The sequence below is a fragment of the Natator depressus genome, chromosome 2 (genome assembly GCF_965152275.1).
Source record: "Natator depressus isolate rNatDep1 chromosome 2, rNatDep2.hap1, whole genome shotgun sequence".
In the NCBI taxonomy this organism is placed as follows: Eukaryota; Metazoa; Chordata; order Testudines; family Cheloniidae; genus Natator; species Natator depressus.
The window spans coordinates 90,031,118-90,056,339 of NC_134235.1; the positions used below are offsets into that span (position 1 = coordinate 90,031,118).

General features: G+C 41.9%; 1 protein-coding gene across 8 annotated transcripts; it reads left to right on the forward strand.

Moving 5' to 3' along the window:
- Window positions 1-24,669, forward strand: RNMT (RNA guanine-7 methyltransferase). Of its 8 annotated transcripts, none has more exons than XM_074944687.1 (12): window positions 10-77; window positions 1,163-1,267; window positions 1,432-1,729; window positions 2,964-3,099; window positions 5,118-5,240; window positions 9,798-9,913; window positions 12,580-12,761; window positions 13,411-13,575; window positions 17,151-17,268; window positions 20,019-20,120; window positions 20,887-20,920; window positions 24,002-24,666. In XM_074944687.1, exons 3-12 carry the CDS (start codon window positions 1,496-1,498, stop codon window positions 24,037-24,039), a joined length of 1,248 nt encoding a protein of 415 aa, XP_074800788.1. In that variant the 5' UTR covers window positions 10-77; window positions 1,163-1,267; window positions 1,432-1,495; the 3' UTR covers window positions 24,040-24,666. The 8 variants fall into 8 exon arrangements, with proteins under 8 accessions (XP_074800794.1, XP_074800788.1, XP_074800790.1 ...); XM_074944689.1 differs by lacking the exon at window positions 10-77 and adding an exon at window positions 256-409; XM_074944688.1 differs by lacking the exon at window positions 10-77 and adding an exon at window positions 297-440.
- Window positions 24,670-25,222: the final 553 nt, after the last annotated feature.

Here is a 25,222-nt window from a genome sequence, read left to right on the forward strand (position 1 = left end):
ACCGGAAATGACATAAACAACTCAACGCATTCTCTGTGCGTCACTTCCGCAAACAGAATGGCGAAAAGCCTGGCTTGGTGAGCGCTGCGCAGAGCCTCAGGCCGGTTCCTCGGTCCTGAGGAGCCGCGCGTGGATGGGGGCTACTGGCCGGGTTCGCAGCATGGAGCGCGAAGCGTCCCTTCAGAAAACAGCTTCCTTGTGCCCGCGGCGTCTCCGCGGCTCGGTCATTTGCTTTCCGCAGAGCGGGAAGTTTGGGGGCGGGGCCGACGCTCACATTCCCGCGCGCGCCGCAGGGGAGGAGATAGGGCGCAGGGCTGCGCTCGCGCTGCGGAGGAAGGGGGCGGGGCAAAGTGGCGCAGTGAGGGCGAGGACTCGCAGTCGCTTGTTCGGTGGGACGCCGAAGAGGGAGGTGCGCGAGGGCGCTGTTGCCGGGGGACGGGGTAGGGCTCGCGCTCGCGTCTGTGTGCGCCCTGCGGAGGGGGCGGGGCAGTGAGAGACCCAGGGATGATGGGGTGGGCCGAAGGGGCGGAGCCTGGCCCTGGCGTTGCGGGAGAGAAGGAGCTGTTCCATCCTCGTCGCCCCGCCCCTTTGGAGGTTGTCGGGTGCGGGGGTGGGGGGCGCGTGGTTCCCGAAGGTGACCTCCCAAGACTTTCGTCTGCCGGTCGGGGGGGTCGCGGGAGAGGGGGGTGGGGATGAGTGTGTCACAGACCGGGGCGTCTGACTCCACGCGGGGGCGGGTCTTTGGCGCCCGGAGCCCCGCCCTAGTTCCCCTTTTGCTGCCGCGGGCCTAGGCCTTGCGCCCGCTCACGCCAGCCGGCCGTGCGCGAGGCCGGTACCCGCACGTGAGACTCCCCGAGTGTAGCTGGGACCGGGTCAGAACGCGGGGGGGGGGGGTGTGACCTGGCTGCCTTGGGCCTAGGTAGCCGACCAGAGCCGGGGGTCCGGAGCGAGACCCTGTGACCCTCGCTACCCAGTGGATGAGCTGATGGTCCCTTCTGGCTTTAGACTCTGGAAAAAGTCAGCTTGAAATCTAGTTTGCTGGGGAAAGGCGTGTCTGGCCCTTACCTGGGCTAGACAGGCCCCTGACCTTTCTGCCAGCCCTTGCTTTTGACCCCCTTATTTTCCTAACTTTAATTTTTTTCCCCTCTCTTTTGTGTGACAGAATCACACTAACAGGAGAGCTGCTCAGGTGAAACAGTGAAGCTAGCTGTAACAAAGTCCTGTCAAATGCACAAAATAAACTGGAACAGAGAGAGACACTCATATGGTAACTTGGGTGTTATCTGTGTTAAACCCAATTGAATACATTTAAAATGTTACTTTTTAATCTGCTGCCCTCTTTTGACTAATCAAAAGCACTAGGTATGATGGGGCTTTTATAATGTAAGGGAGAACAAGCGTAAACTGAAAGTCATCTCATTTTTCTGACAGAATTTATTGATGAAAAAAACATTGATTCCTGTTTGATCAAGCAACAAGAAGAATAATCTGCAACATGTCTGATTCGAGCAGGGTTGAAGAACAAGAGTTAGAAAAGAGCTTAGTTGAGGAAGCAGATAGAACAACATCTAAAGCTTCAGAGGCCGAATCTGTTGTCAGTTCGGATGACAATAATACAACTTCAGGTAAAGGGTATTGTGCTGGAAATGAAAAGGAAGATGTTAGTGACCATGAGGACAGCACATCAAAAAAGAGAAAATCAGAATTTGAAGATCATCCTAGAAAACTGGTGAGTATTATCTGTTTTCAGTTATGTCTGAACAGTGGGCTGGGATTAAAATCTTTGTTTCAGGGTGTGGGTTTAGAGAAGTTTATTGATCCTTAAAGTATTTATACCAAGCATTTTTACAGTGTATGTTTATAAGATTTTAGCAGCTAGTGTCTCATGATCCACTTAACATAAAAATTAATTTTAGCATCTGCTGCTGTTGTCTGAAAACTGTATACAGAATTATCTTGGAACTGAAGGAACTGGGAAGAAAGGTGGTAATTAGAACGATGAGACTTTAAATCGGGGTGGGCAAACTATGGCCCACGGGCCGGATCCAGCACACAAGCTGTTTTAATCCGGCCCTCAAGTTCCTGCTGGGGAGCAGGATCTGGGGCTCCGGCTCCAGCTGGCAGTTGGATTAAATGAACAGTGCATATGTATCTGTTCTTGATCTACACTTAGAAAGGGTTTCTGAGGTTAGGCTACACTTCTAGGTTGATCTTGCTACGTGGTTCAGGACTGTAAAAAAATTTTGCACTCTGTGTGATGTACTTAGTTCAACCGATCTCCCTATGTAGAGGTGGCTGTCAGAGTTGAAGTAGCTGTTAGAGAAATGGATTATCTGTCTTGATGGAAAAGTCACTTCCTTTGATGTAGGAAGCATCTGTACTACAATGCTACAGCAGCTGTAATTTAGACATAGCCTGAGGCTGTGAATTCAAAATGGGTTTCTGATACTAAACTTCTTTTAAGTTCTAGTTTGGAATAACTTGGAGAATGTACATACAGCCCTTAAATCCATGGCTTCACTGGGATGAAATTGATTCTTTCAGTGAACACTGGGAATAGCATTCAAGAAGTTAAACCATCTTTCTGCAGTGAAGAGATGCCTTGAATCACTGAGCAGGAACCACTTTGGCCAGTTCTGTTTGTACAGAGTCTAGCACAGTGGGATCCTGGTCTATGACTAGGGCTCTTAGGTGCTCCAGCAATACAAATAACTAATAATAATAATAAATAATAATAATGGTGTTAGGCATTAAATAGAGTCCTCCTGTTTGGTTGGAATTAAAGAACTCAGGACAGTGATCGAGGGAGGAGTTGGGAAATATTCTTTTGTAAATGAAGCCAGTAAACTGCCATTACTTCTGATGTGTTTTAAAAACCTGTGCTCAACATGAGTCTTTTTAATTAAACACTGAAGTGTGTTCACACTTTCTCGTTTGATTCTCTTATTTTCCATTGTGTATAGCATTTGGAAGAAGGACATGGACAAACTGTAGCTGCACATTACAATGAACTTCAAGAAGTTGGACTAGAAAAACGTAGCCAGAGTCGCATTTTCTTCCTCAGAAATTTTAATAACTGGATGAAGAGTCTTCTCATTGGTATGACTCCTTTATTGCTTGCTTTTGTCCTCACTTGAAAAGTTAGTCACTATACTACACTTTATTGCAGTGTATCTTATTTTCTTTGGTTACATTCAAATATGTCCTGTGGTCATCACAAAACAATCATGGTGGTGGTAAGACTGCAGCTAAATGTTTTCTGCTTTCTCGTGTTCAGTACAATGTATCTTTACTCAGAGGAAATTGTTTCGGTTCAGCTCTTTTAAAATTTGATTGCAAGCTTTCAAGGTATTGATCTTTCTTCCTTTTTCCTATGTGCTTTTATGCATCTAGCACAATGGGAGTCCCAGTTCTGATAAGACTCTCTTACATTTATGGTCATGCCAAATGTTGTTGTTGTTTAAAACATTAAACACCAGCTGACGCTTCTGAAAACTTGATATATATTAAGTTTAGAAGCTAATCTGCTTGTTGTAGTTTCCCCACTACCCTCTGCCCTCCCCCACAAGGAACATGTGCATGCAAACAGAACCTTTGTTTCTCAGAAGTTAATCTGTTCTTGTAAAATGTCCTCTAGAAGTCCTAATATTTCATTTTTTATTAGCTTTTCCTTTAGAGGTATTATTACTTCAGATGCAGAATAATTTTATACTATGTATATTTTTAGCATTTGAAGACAGTGATTGTCAGAGTGTAAAGGGAAACAGTAAATGTACTTGCTGTATGATCAATAATTTTTAAAAGTATAGAAAAACTACAAAATATTAGAGGGAAAAGAAAATGCAGTAACTTTCAAAAGTGAGCCTGGTACTTCCTTTCCCATAAATCTACCTTCAAACTTGAGTAAAGTAAAGGAACAAATACTAAGAGAAATCAATAAATAAAGAATAGCAGAGCCATGGGAAATAAATGCCAGGGATTTATAAAGAAAAGATTTTTCCAGGAAAAACTTGATAGCATTTGTCTTAGCACTAAAAAAATTAGTGGATGAAAGCAGTGAGAGGTGGTAATTAGATTATTATAAAGCATTTGATGTAGTGTCTCTTGAAATCTTACTCAGAATTAATTTAAATCTGTTTGGGTACATGCTCTATAACATAGATTAAAAACTGTCCAAAAGACCATGAACAAAGGGTAAGAAGTAGTGAAGTATCAAGTTGAGGAGGAGGGGTCTGCAGGTGTGCCAAAAGGAACATTGTACATTGGGCCTAGGTTTAATTAATAACTTTGTGAATGCACTGGGAATAAAACTAGCGTTAAAGAAATTTGCATAAGATGCTAACACCAGTTAGGGCAGAGAAATAATATAGGGTCCTAGACAGAGTAATACAAGGGATAAAAAGCAACAAAATAAAATTCCCCTTTCAAAAATGCAAGCTAACACATATGGGATAAAAAATCCTCTTTGGAAAGGAGAGTCCTTATAATGCTTACTAAAACTTAGACTGGGTAGTAAAGAGCAAATCTAATGTGTAAATTTGCAATATGATGGCAGGCAAAAAAAAAAAACTACTATATTCTGTCACCACTCTCCACCCATTTCTGATTTGGACTGCAGTAGCGTTTTTAGACCCACTAGGGTAGCTCATCACTACTTTAATTAAAGAATGCTCTCTCATGCTCATAATTCATACCCAGCCTCATTCTGGATGAGATTCCTTTTGTATTTTATCAGTCCTGCTTCTTAATCACCTCTGGGCTCAGTGTTAAGCAAAGCAATACACTGCTTTTTTCTGTCTATAAAACACCCCTTCCTTCCCAAGGCTTGGCTTACGCTGCACACACAACATTCAGCCCAGGAAGCATTCATTCCTTTTTTCCCCTCCAAATCTTTTGAGATTGATAAAACGTGTATTTAAAGAAAACCACTCTCTTAAAAAAAAAAAACACTTCAGGAAAAGAAGTATACAGAACTCGAATCAAACCATTTTTTTATGAACTCTAATGTAGTCTTCAAATTTTTGAAATTCTGAAATATCAGACTTTGGTGCTTTAGGGAACTTTGTACAATGAAAGAGGCTTTGTTATCAGTTGAATGTGTGCTTTCTCTTTTTCAGGTGAATTTATAGAAAAGGTACGACGTAAGAAGCGAGATATCACTGTGTTGGATCTGGGATGTGGCAAAGGTGGAGACCTGCTTAAATGGAAAAAAGGCAAAATCAGTAAACTTGTGTGCACAGGTAAGAAGGCAAAGTAACTTTCTAGAGACAGTACAAAAGGTTCTGTGGAAATGTATGTATGTATCATGAACACCACACTTCGCTTTTTTTCTTTCTGGATATGTCAAAAAATGCCATGCTTGCTGTGAAGGAACTTCATTTCCGTGCTCTGCCCTGGCTTTTTTTTAATCATGTTCATTTTATCATGGTTCCTGGTTAAACTGTTAGCATAAATAGAGGGGAAAGTCCCTAGTGTTCCTATCCAGTTATCATTAAATTTATCTCATAAATACAAAGTGAATGTTGGGAATCGAGTAAAAATGTTTGTTTAAAATCTCCATGAAAAACTGAGTATATATTTACACTGCAGTTAAAAACCCACAGGCTCAGGCTAAAGAACTGTTTAATTGTAGCATAGACGTTTGGACTTGGGCTGCAGACCGGATTCCAGGACCCTGCGAGGTGGGAGGGTCCCAGAGCTTGGGCTGTAGCCTGAGCCCAGACTTCTCCCCGTAATTAAATGGCCCCTTAGCCTGAGCCTCATGAGCCCAAGTCAGTTGCAACAGGCCAGCTATGGGTGTTTAATTGCAGTGTAGATGGTGACTAAGGGTGTCTGCACTACTTAATTGCAGAATCAAATTAATCAACCATTAATTACAGAATTAATAATACAAAGTTGTATAATCTTGATCTTCAATTTGCATTCCAGTTACTGGAGCATTTTATCAAGGAGGTTTTAAAAGAAGATACTGGCAATATAGCACTGCAAAACAGGTGCACTGGTGTTATCCTGAAAACTATCTTTATGATGGAAAAAGAATTTAGATTCTGAGAAAAATTACAGTGCAAGGGAAAAGACTAACTTTTATTTTATCAGTTTGTTGTGATATCTGTCACAGGGTTGGAATTGCCTTTGCTGCAGAATTAGCTATGAGGAGTAGTTGGGATCTGACTGACTGAACCCTTGCTTCATTCCTTTTGCCATATCTAAATAGTATTTTTGTTTAAATCTGATATATTTTAAAGAATTCTGTATAGTAACAGTCTTTTATTAATAGTTATGTATTTTATAAAGAGGGGGAAATTATTCTTGATATATTGAGGACCACAGTTATTTTCTACACTCATTGGGTGTTTTTGGCCATTTGCATGTTCAGTTAGCTGATTTGTGTACACACTTCCTATAATGGTATAAACCAGTTACACAACTGCACATTAAGGGTACGTGTACAGTACAAAATTATTTAGAAATTATTATATTCGAATTTTCGGAAGCTATTTTATACATTCAGTCTTCTGTATCCCCACTAAAGCGCGTGAATTCGGCAGATTGCGTCCACAGTACCAAGGCTAGCATCGAATGTCGGAGCGGTGCACTGTGGGTAGCTATCCCACAGTTCCTGCAGTCCTCGCCACCCATTGGAATTCTGGGTTAAGCTCCCAGTGCATGATGGGGCAAAAACATTCTTGCGGGTGTTTCTGGGTGTGTGTTGTCAGAAAGCTATGGCAGACAATCGTTTCACACCTTTTTGGCGTGCAGACGCCATACTGCTTTTAGCAGACGGTGCACTGTTGCTCTCCTGATACTATGAATCCACCTCTCCAACTCAACTCGGCCATCGTGAACCGAGCAACACAGCTTCCGCCGCCAACTCTGCTCTCCCGCTATTGCCATGCTTCCGAGCTTCTCCATGTTGTCTGTCCTGGGCTCCCACCTCCGCGAAAGCCACAGAAGACAACCATTTTCAGCCTTTGTTTGGCTACCATGAACCAAACAGCACAGCTTCCGCTGCCACTCTGCTCTCCTACGTTTCGCACCCTTTTTCGAGGATTACCCATGCAGGTGCCATAGCCATGGAGCCTGATCAGATCTCGGCTGCAGTTTTGACCATTGTAAATACCTCGCGCATTATCCAGCACTATGTGCAGTACCTGCAAAACTGGGCAAGGAAGCGATGACAGCACGATTACTATAGTGATGAGGTTGTGGACACAGATGACACTGCATGTGGCGATTGGGAGATCATGGTGCTGTTGGGCCAGGTTCATGCTGTGGAACGCCGTTTCTGGGCCCGGGAAACGAGCACAGACTGGTGGGACCCCATAGCGTTGCAGGTATGGGATGATTCCCAGTGGCTGAGAAACTTTCGCATGCGTAGGGCCACTCTCATGGAACTTTGTGACTTGCTGTCCCCTGCCCTGAAGCGCAAAGACACCAAAATGAGAGCAGCCCTCACAGTTGAGAAGCGAGTGGCTATAGCCCTGTGGAAGCTTGCAACCCCCCGACAGCTACTGGTCAGTCGGGAGTCAGTTTGGAGTGGGGAAATCTACTGTGGGGGCTGCTGTGCTGCAAGTAGCCAACACAGTCATTGACCAGCTGACTTTGGGAAATGTGCAGGCCATTGTGGATGGCTTTAATGCGCTGGGGTTCCCTAACTGCGGCGGGGCGATACATGGAATGCATATCCCTATCTTGGCCCTGGAACACCGGGGCAGCCAGTACATAAACCGCAAGGGGTACTTTTTCCATGGTGCTGCAAGCACTGGTGGATCACAAGGGATGTTTCACCGACATCAAAATGGGATGGCCGGGAAAGGTGCATGATGCTCTCATCTTCAGGAACTCTGGTCTGTTTGAACAGCTACAGGAAGGAACTTACTTCCCAGACCAGAAAATTACTGATGGGGATGTTGAAATGCCTATAGTTATCCTCGGGGACCCAGCCTACCCCTTAATGCTATGGCTCATGAAGCGCCCCGTGCCCCCCCCGCCCGGCAGGGCTCTGATGAGACTCTGAGCAGGGATGAGGCCTGTAAACTAAACATGAACAGCCCAGCGCGACTGGGTTCCCCCCCACCACTGCGTGGCTCCGATCAAGCTCTCACTCACCAGAAGTGCATTCTCCAGGGTCATGGTCTGGGAGCATGCTTTGGGAGTAGGGGGAGGCTATTCGCTCCAGCGTTAAGAATAGTTCCTGGCTAGGGGGAAAAACAGATTCCCCACTTGCCGCCTGTGCACTGTCCTCCAAAAACTCATCCTCCTCGCTCCGTGCTACTCCCCCCTTGCAGGTGTCCATGGGTAGTGGTGTCGTCACCCCCTATAATTGCATGCAGCTCATGGTAGAAGCAGCATGTATGGGCTGTGACCCAGAGCATCCATTCGTCTCTGTGGCTTTTTGGTACGCTTGCCTGAGCTCCTTGATTTTTTTTGTACGACACTGTTCTGTGTCCCTGGAGTAGCCTCTTTCTGTCATGGCCCTGGAGACTTTAGCATACGTATTTGTGTTCCTTTTTTTTTTTTTTTTTTTTTTTTTTTTTTGGAATGTAGTTCTGCCATAACAGATTCGTCTCCCCAACATGCAGTGAGATCCAGTACCTCATGTTTGGACTATGCTGGAGCTCGTCTGCGAATCCGGGACTGCGTGGTTGCCTGTGATGGTGGACTGTGCTGATGGTGACCAAACAGGAAATTCAAAAGTTCCTGGGGCTTTTACTGCCTACCTGGCTAGTGCATCAGAGTTCAGAGTGTTGTCCAGAGTGGTCACAAGGGAGCATTCTGGGATAGCTCCCAGAGGCCAATATCGTCGAATTGTGTCCACAGTACCTGTAACCCAGAACTGCGATCTTGATTTTAGCGCTACTCCACTTGCTGAGGTGGGAGTACAGAATTTGGAGTAAAGAGTCCTTTAAATTGAAAAAAACTGGTTGGTCATGTGGACGGGAACCAGCTTTATTCCGAGGTAACTCGGCTAATTCTGAAATAACCGTGTACTGTAGACCAGGCTTAATAGTATTGAAAACTGTCTCATTGTCCTCATTACTTGGTCAGCAGTTATGCCTGTGGTGTTCACATCTCTTAGGTGTAGTCTACACTAGAAAAATTTCTTTCTGCTGACAGGGAGGGTATGTCTATATTAGAAACACTACAGTGGTTTCTATATCAGGGCTTAGATCAACTTAAATTTCATGCCATGCGTGATGTAATTTTCAGAGCCCTGAGCTACTTTGTAGCATAGATCAGCCCTGAATTTCCTCAGTAATTTCAACTAAGTGCCTTTTATCTGCACGTGTAAAGAAAGAGAAACCTTCTTCAGTAGCACTTCAGAAACCCACAGAGTTGAACCATACCCATCCATGTCAACAGTGTGTTGTTTTTTTTTTTTTCTGATCTAGACAAGGCCTTAGAACTGTTTAGAGCTCTCTACAAATTCTTGAAGACAACACTGCATCATTTTTATATCCGTCAGTCTCTTCACATTGTGAAGGTTTCCACTACAACTGTAAGGGCTAGAAATTTTTTTTATTAAAGCTTACAGTAAAATACAAATTCCACAGAATGTATCGGGGGTAGAATACAATTAAGTGTGTTTGGTTTGACTCTTTTCCATTTTTAGTACCAAGTATGTGTGTAACAAGTTAGTGTACCTAGTTCCTTGTAATCTGCATAAGTATAAATAAAACTTCATAATGGAGCACATCTACTGAAAACCAGCTTTTACTCATACTATGGTATCTGCTCACACTCCAGTCATATCTATCTGAAGAGAAGTTTGTGTATGCAGTTTATTTTTTTTATAGATATTGCTGAAGTTTCCATGCAACAGTGCCAACAGCGGTATGCTGACATGAAAGCCCGATGTCGTTCTAATGAATACATTTTCAATGCAGAATTTATAACAGCCGATAGCTCCAAGGTACAGTTGTTCTGCTTTATATATTCCTAGTGTTGTAACTAGTTTCTTGGCATTCTTATTTGAATAAATGTTGGAAGTCACTAGAGTAAAAGTTCAGGAGTGTTTCAAGGAGAGAAGACTTTAATTTAAGGTTGAATTGTTACACTAAAGCAAGGGTGGGCAAATTTTTTGGCCCAAGGACCACACCTGGGTATAGAAATGGTATGGTGGGCCACGAATGCCCATGAAATTGGGGGTTGGGGTGTGGGAGGGGGTGAGGGCTCTGGGGTGGGGCCAGAAATGAGTTCAGGGTGTGGGAGAGGGCTCCGAGCTGGGGCAGGGGGTTGGGGTGCAGGGGGGAGGGGGAGGGCTCTGGCTGGGGGTGCAGGCTCTGTGGTTGAGTTGGGGATGAGGGGGTTGGGATGCAGAAGGGCCCTCCGGGCTGGGACCGAGGGGTTCAGAGGATGGGAGGGGGAATCAGGGCTGGGGTGGGGGGTGTGTGTGTCGGGGGTGCAGGTTCCAGCTGAGCGTACGGGCTCTAGGATGGGGATGAGGGGTTTGGGGTGCAGGAGGGTGGGACCGAGGGGTTGAGAGGGTAGGAGGCAGATCAGGGCAGAGGGCTGGGGTGGAGGGGGGCGTTGGCTCAGGGGTGCAGGCTACATGCAGCGCTTACCTCAAGTGGTTCCTGGAAACAGTGGCATGCCCCCCCCATTCGGCTCCTACACAGAGGCGGGGCCAGGCAGCTCTGCTGTGTTTTTCCCGTCTGCAGGCACTGCCCCTGCAGCTGCCATTGACCCGGTTCCTGGTCAACGGGAGCCGTGGGGACCTCGCTTGGGGAGGGGGCCATGTGCAGAGCCCCCTGGCTGCCCCTACACATAAGAGCTGGATGGGGGACATGCTGCCGCTTCTGGGAACTGTGCGGAGCGGCCCCTGACCCTGATCCCTGGTTGGAGCTCCGGAGTCGGGCAAGCCCCAGACCCTGCTCCCCAGCAGGAGCTCGAGGGCCGGATTTAAATGGGTGGCAGATGGGATCCGGCCCGTGGGCTGTAGTTTGCCCACCCCTGCACTAAAGGCTTGCCTATATGGAAACTTAATGTGTGGCAAGATGGGGGTGTAAATGTACAGTGCACCAGTTGGCTATGTGGACTCTGCTGCCTCACACTCATTCCATAGTGCACCTTGGCCACTGAGCACACAGCAGGTTAGTGTGCTGTAGATTTTACACCCTAGCTTGCTATACACTGAGGGCAGGTCTTCAGTACCCGCCAGTCTGCGATAAATCGATCCCCGAACGCGCTCCCCCTTGACTGCGGAACTCCAGCTCGCGAGAGGCGGAAGCGGAGTCGACGGGGGAGCGGTAGCGGTCGCCTCGCCGCCGTCCTCACGGCCAGGTAAGTCGACCTAAGATATGCCGACTTCAGCTATGCTATTTGCGTAGCTGAAGTTGCGTATCTTAGATCGACCTCTCCCCCCAGTGTAGACCAGGGCTGAGTCTCTATGTGGAAAAGCCCTAAATTAATCATTAGAACTATATATATAAGTTAACAAGCAGTTGCTTATAAAATAAGATTAAACTAGTTCCGACAAACTCTTTTGTTGTTTTGTAATGTACTCTTGAAAGGCTGAATACATCTTTCACCTACCAAAGGTGTCCTTTCAATTTCCTCACTAACTAGTGGGGTCATATCATTCCCCAAATTTTGCTAATTGTTGGTACATAGCCACTAGGGAAGTTATAAAACTTTGTGTTGATGGGCCTGTGTTCTTTCCGACCCCCAGAACAAATGTGGAAGACTTTCTGACTTTATTTAGTCCTCTTGCTCCTAAATGATTCTTAATGCTACTGAAATGCAGCCTATTAGGTGAAGTTTTCTAATAGCATTTTTATTTTCCATATTGCTTATTTTTAAAACTTATTTTGATAACTTTTCACAGCTTTGGTCTCTTGTAGCAGGGCCTGTGGAAAGACCAGTCTGACTCAAATTCCAAGGGCTCAGTCTAACAATCGCAGGTTAATTGGGTCAGTGGGGAAAGGGCGTGCATGCAACAAAACCGCGTGATCAAAAACGATGAAAATTTTAGATGATACCTTGATTTTTTTAACCTAGTAAATTGTATTTCAAAGATTAAAAAGCAGCTAATCTATTCTTTCAAAACTGAAGTCACTTATCTTGCTGTTTTTATTTAAAAAGCACAAAAACATGTATAAATATCTACAAATTTTGTAACCGAAAATTCGTTTTAATAAAATTTGCCATAATTCACTTGCAGCTGAACTTTCAGCAACAATACTAGAATTTATTTTGGAAACTAAAAGTTGTAACTTAATAGCCACATTATTTTGGCTTCTGAAATTTGATGAGCCAGTTAATTCACAGATTTTTTTTTTAAAGTGAGAAAAATTACAATTTTGAAGTGATGTATAAATGTATTCTGGTGGCTTTGGAATGCAGTATATGGTTTCTTAAGTAGAAATGGGCTTTCTTATTTCATCTTATTTCTCCTTCTACCAAGCAGTAGTTCATGCCTGAATTTGCTGAGGGCAGAGGGAAATAAACTTTACTATTTTTCTTTCAAGTACTTGTATTCTAGGATTGGCATGCATTGCTGGAAGATTAACACAAACCACTTTTTTTTTTCTGCAGCCTTTGGTATATGTCTCGTAACTCTTTTTTAATCCATTTCAGGAACTTCTGTCTGACAGTTACAGTGATCCACAAATGTGCTTTGACATATGCAGCTGTCAATTTGTTTACCATTACTCATTTGAGACATATGAGCAGGCTGACATGATGCTTAAAAATGCTTGCGGGAATCTCTGTCCTGGAGGGTATTTTATTGGCACAACTCCAAATAGCTTTGAGCTTGTGTAAGTGCTATTCATTCTATTAATTTTTAAAATTGTATGAAATGTTATCAGATTTAAAGGAGGGTCACTCTTTGGGTGCCCTTGATGTATTTTACAGCAAAATCTTTCCAGCTGAGGGCCTGTGTTGCCTACTTGCTAGGAGAGTCAGACGTATAGTAACTTGAATAAAATGGAGCAGATTGCACCCACCCTCATCTTTAGGGAGGTATGCCCTAAGGGTACTACACTTCCTAGGACGTAATGCTTCTGTATTGATTTAATTGGTGACAAAACAAGTACAATGTGGGCTGTAGCTGCAAGCTTCCTCTGACACCTTTGAATCTGCCTACTTCTAACCCTGACCTGCTTCTACAGGATAAGAGAGTTCAGTTTCCATGGTTATCTAATTCTTAACCCCTTTGAATGTTATCTTCAGACTGTTGAAATTTGAATAAAAACTTTTTCATTCCCATGTTTTTATATTAGTCTTAATTGATGGTTAAATTTATTAAGGGAGACAGTGTGGTACAGAGACTAGGGCACTGGAATGGACTGTGTCCTTCTGTGACCTTGTCGAAGGTCCTTGTACCTCTCTTTAGTTTCTTTATCTGAAAAATGGTAATAATAGCTTATTTATCATTTATTACTCTTTTTATATATCTTTATATAGAAAACGACTTGAAGCTTCAGAAACTGATTCATTTGGGAATGATGTGTACACGGTACAGTTTCAGAAGAAGGGGGAGTATCCCCTGTTTGGCTGCAAGTATGACTTTAACTTGGAAGGAGTTGTTGATGTCCCTGAGTTCTTGGTTTATTTTCCTTTACTGATAGAGTAAGTTTACTTTTGACTTCATTTATGTAATCAAATTTTGAAGAATTGTATGAGCACATGTCTACCAGAAATCTACCACCAGGCATTACTGTAATATCAGGTTATGCTCCTTAAAACGTTTTATTAGTATTCTCTCAAATCTGGTTCATATTTGGTGTATGGGTAGCGAACGTTCTTGGAATAAAATATCTGTCTTCAGATCCTAAGTGGTAGCCCCAAATTAAGATGCTGGTGTAAAACAGTGTTTCAGAGTCTTGATCAGATAGCTAAAACTTTATGGTATTTGTAAATTGGTCATGCTGTGCTGCCAGCTATTTTAAGGCCTCCATGGTTTTTAACCAGGACCCTACCAATTCCAGTTGTGGCTCAGTATGAACTCCTTTCCCCTGCTGCTGTTTCTTAAAAAGCTAAGAAACTTGGGGAGAAATCCTAGCTTCGTTGAAGTCAGTATAAAACTGTTTCACTCATTGGGGGTAGGATTTCACCCCTCAGGGAGCATTTCTGCTCTGAAAAGTGTCACTAAAAGGGCACCATCTTACTGAACAGATCTTCTGCCTATGTGATATATGTGGATAAAATAAAAAAAAATTGCTACTGTTAGGCTCGTAGAGCCAACATATCTAAGAATGCTGGGGATTCTGTTCAACCTCGTTAGCCTATTGATATAATTGCTTACTAAAGCACAACTAGTTGCGGGCAATAGGGTTGCATGGGAGTCAATGAAGGCATAGTCTGTCCTACAGAAATCTTATTATTGGGGATAATTGTGAAATGGGATATAATCCAGGTTGGCTCTTTCGGGCCATCTTATTAAATCATAATGAAGCTAAAGAAGGTAAAAACCCAATTTTTTCTTCTCTGAAATAATATATACTCCAGCAGTGTGTCTCAACTATTTGATACCAGGAACTGACTTCCTGTCTTCCTAAACTGTGTCAGTGAAATCTCAGGGACCCAGGAGGCTTCCACAGACTGGTGGTTGAGAAACAGTGCTCTATAGTATGTGTTTGGGGATATATAAATATGCATCTAGCTAAAAAATCTCACTTTCAGCTAACTTGGGGTGTGTGTGTGGGTTATTTATACATATATACAAAATGAATTTTAATTAAAAGTTGTTTCGTTATGTATGAAACAGATTTTTTAAAAAATCTAACACTAAAGTTTCAAAAATTGACAAAAGACAATGTGACCTTCCTCTGCCCTCAGATTGCCTTTTCTTCCCACATTCTCTTCTTTCTCCTTTGTCTCCTCCTGTAACATCTCCACTTTGTGTACTGAACCCATCCCGTCTCCTGATCTCCCTCACACCCATACTTATCTCCTCCCACTTTTTCTCCTTAACCTCTTGCTCTTTCTGCTCATAATACAAGCATGCTTCAACCTCTCCTATCTTAAACCTAAAAGAGATAAAACATGCCACACTTGACACCATTTGTCTCTCCAACTACTGTCCCATCTCCCTTTCGTGTTTGAGGGCTTGTCTACACTTACTGGAGGAGGACGCATGGCGGTTGATGTGTTGGTGGTTGATTTTAGCGGGTCTAGTGAAGACCCACTAAACCGACCGCAGATCGCTCTCCTGTTGACTTCTGTACTCCACCTGAACGAGAAGTGAGAGGGGAGTCGACGAGAGAGCATCTCCCGTCGACATAGCATACTGTGGACCCCCCAGTAAGTGTATCTAAGTACGTTTACTTCAGCTACATTACTTAGATCGATCGATCTCCCCCTGTAGCGTAGACAAGGCCTAAGCTAATCGAAAATGTTATCTACAATTGCGGTCAGTAGTTTCTCTCCTCCAGTTCCATCCCAGACTCTCTCCAGTCTAATAGCTGCCCCTTGCACTCCACTGAAAAGGCTCTTGCCAAAGTCTTCAATGATGATTTCCTAGGCGAAGCTCAGAACCAGTACTCTTCATCCTCCACCTGTCAGTGGCCTTTGCACCATCAATCGTGCTCTTCCTGTCCCTTGATTTCTGTTACTCTGTCCTCTTCTGGTTCTTTTCCTACTTCTTTAATTGCTCCTTCAGGAAGTCCTTCAGTGTGTCCACCTTACCCTCCCCACCAACTTTGTCTGGCTTCCACAAGGCTCTGTCATTGGTCTCTTTCTCTTCTTTCTTTACAGTTTGGATAATCTCACCTGCAGCACAAACTCAGCTATTCTCTCTGTGTAGACAGCTCTCAGATCGATCTCTTCCCTCCGGACCGTCATCCTTTTGTCCAAAATGAAATCTTGGCCTCTGTCTTGTGAATATCTAACTGTCATCTGAAGCACAACCATCTTGCTTGTTGCCGTGCCCATAATTAGTGCTTCATCTTTAACTCAGACCTTTCTAGATCGTTGGATCTAGGCTCTATCTCAGTCTTATAGATTCTCTTACCTGTAAAATACAGCCTTTCCTGTCCATCCACACAGCTTGTCCAGGTTCTCACCATCTCAATCTCCATTACTGCAACATTCTTTTTTCTAGCCTTGACAGATGCGATCTTGCCCACTCCTATCCATTTAGAATGCTATTGCAAACGATATTATTCTAGCCCACTGCCTTGACCACGTAACTTCTCTCTTTGCATCACTTCACTGGCTTCCCTTTCTCATATCAAACATTAGATGTTTGTGTTCACTTTCAAGGCCCTTCATGGCCTATCCCTATCCTATCAGTAATCTATCATTTACTATTGAAATGTCAGGTCCTGCTGATTGGCCAGTAATGCCAGCCTTCATTGCCCACTTGTTAATTTCTTAAATGAACACCTTCATTCTTGGGAGGAGATCCATGTAAACACCCACAAAGCTACCTCATTATTCTTAAAATCCCTTCTTAAAGGTCTCGTCTTTGCAGTGATGCCTCAAACTTAACAGTTAGGCTGCTGGTATGCTAATACTAGTTCCTATTATGGTGACCAATATTGTCTCATTGTTTCCTAGTATTCCCTGTCTATATCTATCTGTTGTTTCTTGTCTTATACTTTATTGGGGAAGGGACTCCCTTTTTGTTCTCTCTGTGCTGAGCGTAGTACAATGGAGTCCTGGTCCATAATGAGGGCTCCTAGGCATTATGGTAATACAAATAAACTAATAATTAGGGAAAAGGCCCCTGATACCTATAGGCCCAGCCCCAGTATTAGGTTCTGTTAGTATACACCTGGGCAGAATCCCATTTAAGTTGATAAAACTCTTCATGGGTTCAAAGGGTCATAGTAGCTGATTTTGATGCAGGAACATAATGCAAAAAAAAAAAAAAGTTTTAGACGGCAAATTCAGATTTTCATTAAAACTTTGGTGTTTCAGGGAAATATAAATTGCTCTGTCCAAGTCAGAAATATTTATACCCAGGTTTAGAGCAGAGAATTTTTGATGACATTATAACTCCTTGAAAATGGATATTTGATGGCAATGTGGACTTTTCCAGCCTTTCTAATAAAAGCCATAAATATATAAACTTAGAGATTGCAGTCCTACTGAAGACCATATGGTGTCCCTGTGTTCCAAACTATCAACTGTGATAAACTCAGGCTTTTGTTGCTTTAAAAATATCTCTACAATAATTTTTGGATCACTTATTTTCACAGAATGGCAAAAAAATATGGCATGAAACTAGTCTACAAAATGACATTTCGGGAATTCTATGAAGAAAAGATTAAGGATGAGGAAAATAAAATGCTGTTAAAGCGAATGCAGGCTTTGGAGGTAAATATAAAAATGCTGATTTAAAAAAAACTCATTCTTTCATTTAAATTGTGTTTTGCATCTTGTTGGGGTTGATCTACTTTAGCAATAGCTTTGGGCAGTAAATTTATGACTAGTATTCAAGTGCTGGCATTGTAGGAGCCAAATAGTTCCTATGGCATGCTGCTGAAAGCAGTTAATCTTCTAAATTTTGTAGCTAAATGAAATACTAATAAGTATTTTCTGTTGAGGACAAGTTTTTATATTAGGTTACTAGGCAACTGTGCACATTATACTTGTATTTTCCATTTACCAGGTTTAACACACTTGTGCTTTGCATTGAATTGGCTCATCTGTGTGTGTGTGTGTGTGTGTGTGTGTGTGTGTATTTGTAATATCTGGTGCTATATAATTAACTGTTCATTGTAAAGAGTGGTTCAATGCTCCTTTATAAACAAGAGTAAGAAATGGAATAGAAGGACTTGCTGTTGCCTGTTATAGAATTACCTTTTTTATGTGCAAGAAACCTGTTAGAAAACAGAACAAGAATTGAATTAGGTATGTAAAAATACTTTGTATATACAGGACAATTATACTTTTAAATGTAAATCCATAACTAGCCTTATATCCAGCAGTAATCTTTTACCCTCAACGTCTTACTTACACTTTTGGTTCCCCCAAGGGACAGGTACTGTGTGTCTCTTCTGCAGCTTCAGGCAGTTTTCCAAACCCGGAGAGGTTAGCATTATACACACACTCCTGACTATGGTTGACCTTGCCTAGTTTACATTGCAGTAAAACTAAAGGGCCTTGTCTCCACTATGTTTTATACAGCAGAATAGCTAACCAGCATTAATTACACCATGATAAAAGCACACCTTTTTGTGGTTAGTGAAGACCTAGCCATAATCTGTCAGGAGAGAATTTGCTTAAACCGGAAGAGCAGAAAGCTTAGGGTGAGCAGAATGAAAAGCAAGAGTTGAGAATAAGAGGAAACAAGATTAAAGATGTATAAACAGGGACAAAGATGTGTTGAAAACTGAAGACAAGGATGGGAGGTTAATTTTGCAAGGAAGCTAATGAAAGGATTCAAGGATGGGGAAAGGGATCGGAGTAGAAAGAAGAATATGGGTTTGCCACAGTATTTTGGATTAACTATCAAAGTAAAAAGGATGCTACAATATTTGAGGTCAGAAGCAAGGTTTTAGCAATGGCAGCATCAAGAAAGGACAAACTTTGAAGATGTAAATACTATATAAATTATAGTGTGTTACAGATGCAATATAAACTTTTGTGATGGCTTGTGTGAAATGATGATAGTTTGTTATGGGTTCGTAGACTTTTTTTTTAACATGATGACTGATGCCCATCCAAGTTGACAGCCGTGATAGTATACTAGACAAAGCCCTGGTCTACACTACAGAATTAGGTTGACGTAAGGCAGCTTACAGCAACTTAACTCTATAAACATCTACACTAAAATGTCACTCCTGCTGATGTAACTTGCCTGCTATGATGACTTAACTCCACCTCTGCAAGAGGGATAGCGCTTAGGTTGATATAGTTAGGTTGACACAGTGTCAGTGTAGACACTGCATTGCTTATGTCTATTGTTGCCGTTCAACAATGCCCCAGACCAACAGTAAATCGGTGCAAGTGCTACTGGTGAGGCCACACACCGCCGACACAAGGAATGTAGTGTGGACTTGCAAAAGCGATTTAATGACTGCGGTGGCTGTATGTCGATGTAACATAGGTTGACATAATTTTGTACTGTAGATGTACCTTTTCTAGCATTGGGCCTTTATGGGTAATTCGTGTGCTGATCTAGAGGCTTCCCCTTCAGAACAGGACTATGGTGTGTTGCCCTGGCAGTGTGCAGGAACTTGTATTGGTACCTGTCCTACAGCTAAACTGTAAATAAGTAAAAATCACTCTCCAGTATCTAGACTCTTTCACAAGTACTAAATCTATTTTAAAAATCTAATAGGTAACTTTGTTTAAAATGATAGCTGTGTCATGTCTCATTTTTGATGTTTTGAACATTCATCTATTTTTATAACTTCAGAATTGCATAGGACTTCATTTCCAGTACTTGGAGCAAACAGTTCAGGAGCCACTTCAATCTTACCAGTTCTACCCTATTACAAAACAGTGATGGGACAGTCTTACAATAGTGAATGTGATCGATAAGCTCTATAGATCGAGATACATATCTATCACTTTTCTGCAGTAAGTGCTCGTCAATTCTGGTTCACTGTTTGAAGTAATTAAATAGGATTTTGTATGAATCTGCCTGAGCATAAAAATTGGTTTAAATTTTTTTCCCCAAAAAATAAATAATGAGACTAAATCTTCAGGCTTGGCTATCTAATGGTAGGCATCAAAATAACTAACTGCAGATTGACTTTTTTCATAGGTATTGAGTTCCCTTTAAGGCCTCTTTTAGGGTATGCCTACAGTGTAATTGAAAACCCATGGCTGGCTTGTTCCAGCTGACTTGCGCTTGTGGAACTCAGTCTAAGGGGCTGTTTAATTGTGGTGTAGATGTTTGGGCTTGAGCCTGGGCTCCAGCCTGAGCCTGAATGTCTACACTGCAATTAAACAGCCCCTTAGCCTGAACCCCATAAGCCCAAGTCAGATGGCACAAGCCTATTTTCAATTGCAGTGTAGGCCTACCCTTATTTAGGAGACACCTTTTTTGGTTCACATGTTTCTTGGCTAGATTTTTTTTTTTTTTTTTAATATAGTAACTTGTATCTTTTCTTCAGCCATATCCTGCAAATGATAATTCCAAACTTGTCTCCGATAAACCTGATGATTATGAGCATGCAGAAAAGCTCATGAAAGATGGCAAACCAAAGTTACCTCTGGTAAGTCTCCTTCCCCCACGCCCCCAAGTGATAGAATCTTGTCAGAAGCAAAGTGTGCTCAGTGATACCTAGGGTCTAGTCTTGCAAACACTTAGGCATTTGCTTAACTTTATGTAGATGAAGAATTACATTGACTTCAATGGAATTAAAATAAAGTACATACCTAAGTGTTCAGAAAATCAGGGTCTTAGTAGCTAATTTATTTAATGACATATGCAATTTTATAAAAATCAATGTTAAAATTTAGATGGAAAACCTACTATGTTCTTCAAAGAAACAACCATAGTTTAGAATGACAAATACACTCTCTTCCACGAGAGACCTGACGTTTAATTGTCCTTCACAGTAAAGGGTAGCATATCCATGTAGAATGTAAGTCATAGGTTGAAACATTCTTCCCTTTAGACTGAGATTATTTTTCAAGCACTTGTTTATCCACTCTTATTGATATATTTAAATAAAGGTCTGATCTTTATAGTAAAAATGTAGTGATAGTGTAACATAAAACCCTATATCAAGGGGGAAAACTTGAATAAAAGAGTTAGCTAAACTATTCTCTCAAACCTGCAGAGGACTGAAAAAGAAATGCCCTTAGTAGTAGTTGATAGGTTAATTTATCACCTAGGTAAAGAAAAAGCTGCTCGGTTTCCTCAACTAATATTTTTGTTACTAACTGCTTAAACTATTCATGATTTAGGGGAATGTTTGATTTATATTTCATCATACTCCATTTGTGATTTGTGCCTTATTGTCAATTTCTTTAAAGGGAACCTTGAGTAAATCTGAATGGGAAGCAACAAGTAAGTACTATTTGCAAAGTTCGAATACTATTGCTTACCAAAACTGTTTAATAAATAACATGACTTCCTTGGACATTGTGCATGAGTATGACAATTAAACAGATACTTTCAAACTTGGTGACCTAAAGTTAAGCACTAAATAAAAGGTACCCATTTTTGTTTGTGTTCAATAGTTTTGAAAATCAGATTCCTTTTTATTTAGGTGCTTAAATATGGATTTAGTTCCCTATAACTGCGTTTCAATGTGAATATACTTAACTGAAGCAGTTTACAATGCTCAAAACTTTGAGGAATAAATGCATAGTTTGGGAGAAGACTTTTTATGGACCAAAGATGGAATGGAAACTCTGAAGACCGATGGATTTGGTCTTACCTTGTACCTCAGTTTAGCACAGGCTTTTTTTCTGATCGTGCAGTAAAATTTTAATAAAATAGAAGCTTTGCCTTTTTGAGGTGAATTAAAGAACCAAGTAAAAATTAGTAAGCAATTATCAAGCAAACCCGATTATTTTCTTGAGGGCTGTTGATATCGCATATTACTTTTCTCAGTAGTCAGTATACTTCATACACAAACAGTTTAGGAATAAATGATGAATCTGAGGGTGACTGAGGATACAATCTGTGATGATATGTAGGGTTTTTTAAATAATACAACTTTGTCACATACATTCTAAATGTTTTTAGAGAGGTCATTAAAATTTTGTGATTTAGAAAATCTTCAAAGATTGATTTTTTTTTCCTTCTGAAATGCTTTCCAAAGAAGAAAAGAAGTTGGTTGGAAAAAATATTTCCTTCCGAGAGACACAGTTTTCATATAACTTATGGAAGACAAAAAGCCATATGTTATCAGGTTAATGTTCTTCCAGAGTTTGGTACGTGTTGGCATCCTCAGAAGTGTGTTTTAAAAAAAAAAAAAGTCCCTATTTATCACATGAGTTTTCATACAGTCTTGGGTCACGGTTTTTCTCATATGGAGCAGGTGACTTAATTTTCTTCAAATAATTCTTTACTCTTTTTAGTGCTTTGGTTGTACAACCCAAACTGATGTTCTCTTACTTTGACTGTCTCCTTTTTAGATAACATACATCAGTCCAGTTGTAAAGGGAAAACATGGATAACTCTTATAATTTCTTTTCAGTAACAATTATAATCTCATAAATGTGGGTTTTCACATTTTTGTAAAGTAATTGTTTCTTTTTCCATTAGAGATTGAGGAATAGTGCCTATAAGGAGTAGGATGTAGTCATAGCTTGATCAAATTAAAAAGAATAACATTTTGTTTCACTGCTGGAAAAGGCATTCAGGCTTACTGTATAGATTGAGCAACCTTCTAGCAATGACTCATCTTATCATAAACAAATACATTTGATGCCAACTGGAAGCCGATAAGGACTGTCAAATCGGATTCTGTTTGGTCTTGCAGCACTTTCTGACACAATAAATGAAGTCTCTGCTACTATAAAACATAAGGATCTCCACAGGTTTCACTGTCCCATATAGCTTTCTTCGATTACATGCCAAATTAAATATTTCTGAGGAGTGTCACTCTAGTCGAGACTGCACTGAAGGTACATCTTGCAGTTGATAAAATGCTAGCTAGCAGCTGTAAAGTCCTACTCCTACTCAGCAGTATGTTTTCAGATCTTGCTTTTTTAAAATTAGCAAACTTCAATTCTTCTTATCTTTTGGATTTTAGTCAGATTTCATTATTTTTAATTGTACAGAGTTGAACATACAAACTTAATTCTGCCCCACTATATATAAATAAGTCTTTACATTTAGGGTTGTGTATTACCTTATGTGCACCTATAAATCTAAGAAATTGTGATCGTGAATTTAAAGACTGCCCCTCATACATAAAGGGGGAGCAGAGTTAAGGTGGCATGTCAAGCACTCTGGTAATGAAATGTGAATGTTTAACTGCAATTAACGTTGCATGAAGCTGGGGGTGAGCAAACTAGGGTCTGCCAGCGGTTTTTAATCCTGCCCTCGAACTCCCATTGAGGGGCAGGGTCTGAGGCTTGCTGTGGTCCAGCCAGGGAGCAGGGTCGGGGGCCACTCTTTTTTTGCAGCTCCCAGAAGCAGCGGCATGTCCCACCTCCAGCCCCTATGCATAGGGGTAGCCAGGGAGCTCTGCTCTGCATGCTGCCCCCACTCCAAGCACTGCCCCCGCAGCTCCCATAGGCTGGGAACTGTGGCAAATGGGAGTTGCAGGGGCAGTGCTTGGAGTGGGGGCAGCATGTGGATCAGAGTCACTTGGCCGCACCTCTGTGTAGGAGCTGGAGGGGGGACCTGCTGCTGCTTCCAGGAGCCGCTTAAGGTAAGCGCTACCCAGCGCCTGCACCCCTGAGCCACTCCCCCGGGTCCCAGCCCTCTGCCCCAGCCCTGATCCTCCTCCCACCCTCCGAACCCCTCAGTCCCAGCCCGGAGGACGCTCCGACGCCCCAAGGCCCTCATCCCCAGAGCCTGCACCCCCAGCCGGAGCCCTCACCCACACCCCTGCCCCACCCTGGAGCTCCCTCCTGCACCCCAACCTCCTCATTTCTGGCCCCATCCCAGAGCCCACACTCCCAGCCAGAGTCCTCGCCCCTTCCCGAACCCCAACCCCCAATTTTGTGAGCATTCATGGTCCATCATATAATTTCTATACCCAGATGAGGCCCTCAGGCCAAAAAGTTTGCCCACGCCTGCATTAAGCAGATAATAGTATGTTACTAACTGCATTTAAAATACTTATTTATTACTACTTTGCATTTCATTCTAGATTCATATTTTATATCTTAAATTTGGGGTCACGCTTTCAGAAGAAATCCAACCCAGCCTCTTAAATACAAAAACATGTTTGAATGGAGACGTGGGTTTTTGCATACAAAAAGTTGCGGGTGCAAGACTAAAAGTTGCTTTTAAAAATTTGCTGTAATAAGAAATGGTAATTGATGGGGTAGCCATTGGTGCAGTTTCTTTTAATAAATAGAATTTGTTCTGCAACAGCTTAGGAGAGCGGGAAATGTTTGTCTTTATGTTTGAAACCTTTGGAGAGCAAGAAGTAATGCAAATTTTAAATACTCTCTTCTTTCATAGGTATTTACTTGGTTTTTGCATTTGAAAAGCAACAGTGAAAAGAACAGTACTGGAAGTAGCAAGAAGAGATTGCATCCTGGTACAAGTTGGAGTGATGTAAAACCATTGTGGCGACTATTTTTTTATGTTTATTTTTTAATTATTAGAAGTGTGCAGGACACTACCAAAAACTAGGGCAAGCTCATGAATCTGAGTTATAGTTGCCTGTCTGCGACAGATGGACTTTTGTGTATATAGAAGATTGTCTGAACCTGGCTTTTTAAACATTTTTCAGTAATCTGCATGCTGTCAGAAATACCATTTGAAATCCACAGCGCTCTTATTTCCAATAAGCAGTTTGTTAGTCAAGTTTGTTCAGGTGACCAAGAGCCTGGTCCTGTACCCGTTGAAGTCAATGGAAGGACTTCCAGTGACTGCAGTGATGTAGGATCAGGGCCTAAGAGCACTGTACAGCAAGGCTCAGATCGATTCACAATGCAGTACTTCAACAGTATTAAATTGTATTGAAGTTGTAGTTTATGTAGAAAGGTCCCAAACTGTTCTTGTTTTTTGTGATCACTGATATGTAGTGTCATTACGTGGTATCTTCAAGATTAAATGGATTTATGTTCTGTACAACTGAATGTGCTGAAAGTATTGTTAAATGCCTTAAGAACTGAATTTCTGTCATTTTTAATGTTCTGCAGATTATCTGCAAACAGGTAGCAACCCCTAAATTTAGATTGCCTAACACTTTCAATTATAAAAGACTCCTGTGACTTTTTTTCTCTTAGAAGCTTTAACACCTTTCTTGTTTGTGGCAGTTATTTGAAACTTGGCAGGGACAAAGCCTGGGGGCTAAAGACATGCTTTCCACTCCTTCTGCGAAACGTTATTCAGGTTTGGCTGAGTTGATAATTATTTTCAACAGTTTATTTCCCTTCCCTTACTTGTGCCGCTGAGAAAAATTTTGGCAGCATATCAAAATAACGAACAGTAGCTTTCTAAAGAGCTGGGCTTATGCTTCACTGAGAATACCTGGGATTTGACTGAGCAACTACAGTAGTGGGCACGGGAAGCTTCCCCCCAATGGCATATAGCACTAATGATCACTTCCCCCACCTTGGGATAAAGCCCTTCTGAGCTGCCAGCTAATGAAGTCTTATAGTTCAGTTGGTACAAATATGTACTGCAGTGTTGAAGGTTTAGGATTCAAACCCTGCCGTTAGATGGTATGGGAGG